The 2,942-nt window shown below is 59.3% G+C and overlaps 1 protein-coding gene across 1 annotated transcript; it reads right to left on the reverse strand.

The window, feature by feature from the left end:
• Positions 1 to 226: 226 nt before the first annotated feature.
• On the reverse strand, positions 227 to 2,680 carry LOC311045236 (ubiquitin carboxyl-terminal hydrolase 5-like; the record flags this gene model as incomplete). The annotated part of the gene is made up of 1 exon (XM_084057036.1): positions 227 to 2,680. One exon carries the CDS (start codon positions 2,678 to 2,680, stop codon positions 227 to 229), a length of 2,454 nt encoding a protein of 817 aa, XP_083913162.1.
• Positions 2,681 to 2,942: the final 262 nt, after the last annotated feature.

The following is a 2,942-nucleotide window of genomic DNA, read 5'->3' on the forward strand; positions in this document are numbered from 1 at the left end:
ACACAAAGATTTGGCGGACCCCCTGTAGTAACTCTGAGGACCCCCTAGGGGTCCCGGACCCCCTGTTGAAGACCCCTGGTTTACAGACAAGTTGACACAACATAAACCAAGAGGCAGAGATCACAGTAAACATCCATCCTAAACCTGCTTCTTCCACACTGGGAGGAAAACAGCTTCAGGTTCTAGGGGTCAGAGGTCAGTCTCCTGTAGAAGTAGAGGTAGGGTTCTAGGGGTCAGAGGTCAGTCGTCTATAGAAGTAGAGGTATCCCAGGTCTTTAGGAGGGTTCTCTGAGGCACAGACCTTCTGGTCGTTGAAGATGACCCACTGCTGCTCCTTCTTGATGTGACAGACGTAGTGACCACACACGGTGCTGCTTCCCATGTGACTGATGAAGGCGAACAGTTCGTACCGACCCGGTCCGTTCCTGACGCAGGACTCAGAAGGAGGAGGAGGGGCGGGGCTTAAGACTTCCACGTCCGTGGAGTCCGGGTGGTTTAGGATCCAGTCCACCGCCCGCTCCAGCATGTTATTGGTGGCTTTCAGCCCTCTGACGGCCTGCTCTCTGCTGAACTTCATGTCCATGATCTTCGCCAGGTGCTCCTCGGACACGCCCGCTCCGCGGCCGGCGCCGCAGCCCGCCGCCACCAGGGGGGCGGAGAGGTCCGGGTCGTCGGTGTGGTCCATGAGCCAGTTGACGGCGGCATCGACCCCGGCGTTGTTGGTGTAGTAGACCGCCTTCCTGCAGGCCTCCAGAGGGAACTCCATGACACACAGCTGAGACACGATGGAGTCGTCCAGGACGGGCGCACGGATCTCCTCTTCCTGCGGCAGGAGCACCTCCTCCTCCTCCTCTGGCAGGAGCTCCTCCCCCGGCCGCTGGCCCGTCCCGAGGAGCGCGCTCAGGTCCAGAGTGTCAGGAACGTCGATGCTCACGTCCAATTTCTTGGGGACCAGATCGAGGCCGAAGGTGAACTTCTTGATCTGGATGATGAGGTGGTCGGGGAAGGTGGCGAAGCGGGTGGTCTTGGTGGCGGTGGTCTTGGCCCGTACGGCCGAACTCCAGAAGTCCGTGAGGACCTCCGGCTCGCTGAGGGCCTCCATGCAGGCCGTGAAGGGGATCTGGGCACGCACCGTCGGGGGGGCGCCGGACGAGGAGTTGGCCTCCTTGCGCCTCCGCTCCGCCTCCTGCAGCTCCTCCAGGTTGGTGGCCCTATCCATGGGAACTGGCAGCTGGACGTTGTAGTCCACCCTGCGGGTGTACTTGGCCTTCTGGGAGCGCTGACACACGATCCTCTCCTCCACCAGGAACTTAAAGACCTCGGCCGGGTCGGGCCCCGAGCCGCGGTTCCTCTCCACCATGTCTATGAAGTGCATTAAGAACTCCTGAGCGTCCTGCTGGTGGTTGGTGGAGAACTCCCGGTGACCCTGACCGACGAGTGCTTTGAACATGCGTGGCGCGATGCCCACCTGGTCTCCCGAAGGATCGGGCATTCCAGATTTATCTCCGGGGCCCGGCGCCGGCTTGGAATACTCTCCCGACAGCAGACCGTAGCCAAGCTTGGCTACTTGGGTGTTGAAGTCCTGGGTCGGATCCGTGGGCGCTTCGTCAAAGATCTTGTCGATGTTGAAAAAGTACTTGCTCTGGAAATCGGGCACGGTGAAGAGCACCTGCATGACGGAGTTGAGGTAGCAGCTGTTGCCCAGGTTCTTCATGCCCGTGAGGCCGGGGCCGTGCAAGGGCCGCAGGGTGCTGCCCGACTCCTGGATCACCTCCCACTCCCGCTGGTTCACCGCGATCTCCAGGTCTGTGATGGTTCGCTCCGTCTTCTCCATGGTCATCATGTCGATGCCAAAGTGAGCCAGGTGCTCTCTTAGCTTGGGATCCAGCACCATGTCTCCCTCCTGGTAGGAATGCACATCCGCTCCGTCGGGGGTGACGGTGCCCAGTTTGACGGCCAGCGGGTATTTGGTCTCTTGGTAGTGGAGCATGGCGTGGTTGTTCCCGTCCAGGCCGCCGTACTGTTTACGGCCACACAGCACCTTCCCGTCCGTCAGGTTCATCCACAGGTTCTCCTGCAGGTCACAGCCCTCGCACCGCCAGCCGCCGGCACCGACCTTCACCCCGTTGTCCAGCTGTTTGAGGCTGTTGGCGTGCCGAGACACCCGTCTCTCCTCTCCGTCCCACTGCGCCACCTGGAGGCCGTGAGACGCAGAGTCTGCCGACAGGATGCCGTTCCAGGACCTGTTCACCGCCTCTCTCACCTTATCGGGCATGGCTTGAAGGTCATCCGAGGTCACTTCCTGTCTGTCCGGGAAGAGGACGACCTTCACGTGTTGCTCGTACTGCGTCTGCTCCTGCTCAACGTCAAAACCTCCTTCGATCCCGATCGCCAGTCTGGTGGGCTTCTTCTTCATTTGGTCAGAGTTACCGTCCTCTTCCTTGGGGGTCTTGCGGGTTCGGATGATGTGCAGATACACCCGCTGTCCGGTCTTGGCATGGTGCCGGTCGACGTACTGGCTGCCGAACCCCAGAAAACTGTTCATGCACACATACAGACCTCCCCCGCTCTCCGGCGAGGTAAATGACAAGACACATTCGTCTTTGTGGACACGGACCCCGTAACGCGGCTCCCGAATCATGGACAGAACCGACATCAGAACCTCGCTGATCGCCGCCATTTCAGCTAGCTAATTCTACCTTGGATTGAACAAGTGGCTGCAGTGTGTTACTGCCTTCTGTGAGCCGCTGAATGAAAGACTTTGAGATGATGAGCTGAACCGTGCTGGTAGGCCTCCACGGTATGTTCAGATGCACACAGGTATGCCGTAGTTCAGGGGATACGTGCACCTTAAGTAGCCTACCGATGACTCAGCATGACGTATGATACTGATCACCCCCTTAGTTACTGTTGCTAAGTATGTCAAGCTTCCTGACCTTGTT

The sequence above is a fragment of the Gymnoscopelus microlampas genome (genome assembly GCF_963454915.1).
Source record: "Gymnoscopelus microlampas genome assembly, chromosome: 5".
NCBI lineage: Eukaryota > Metazoa > Chordata > Actinopteri > Myctophiformes > Myctophidae > Gymnoscopelus > Gymnoscopelus microlampas.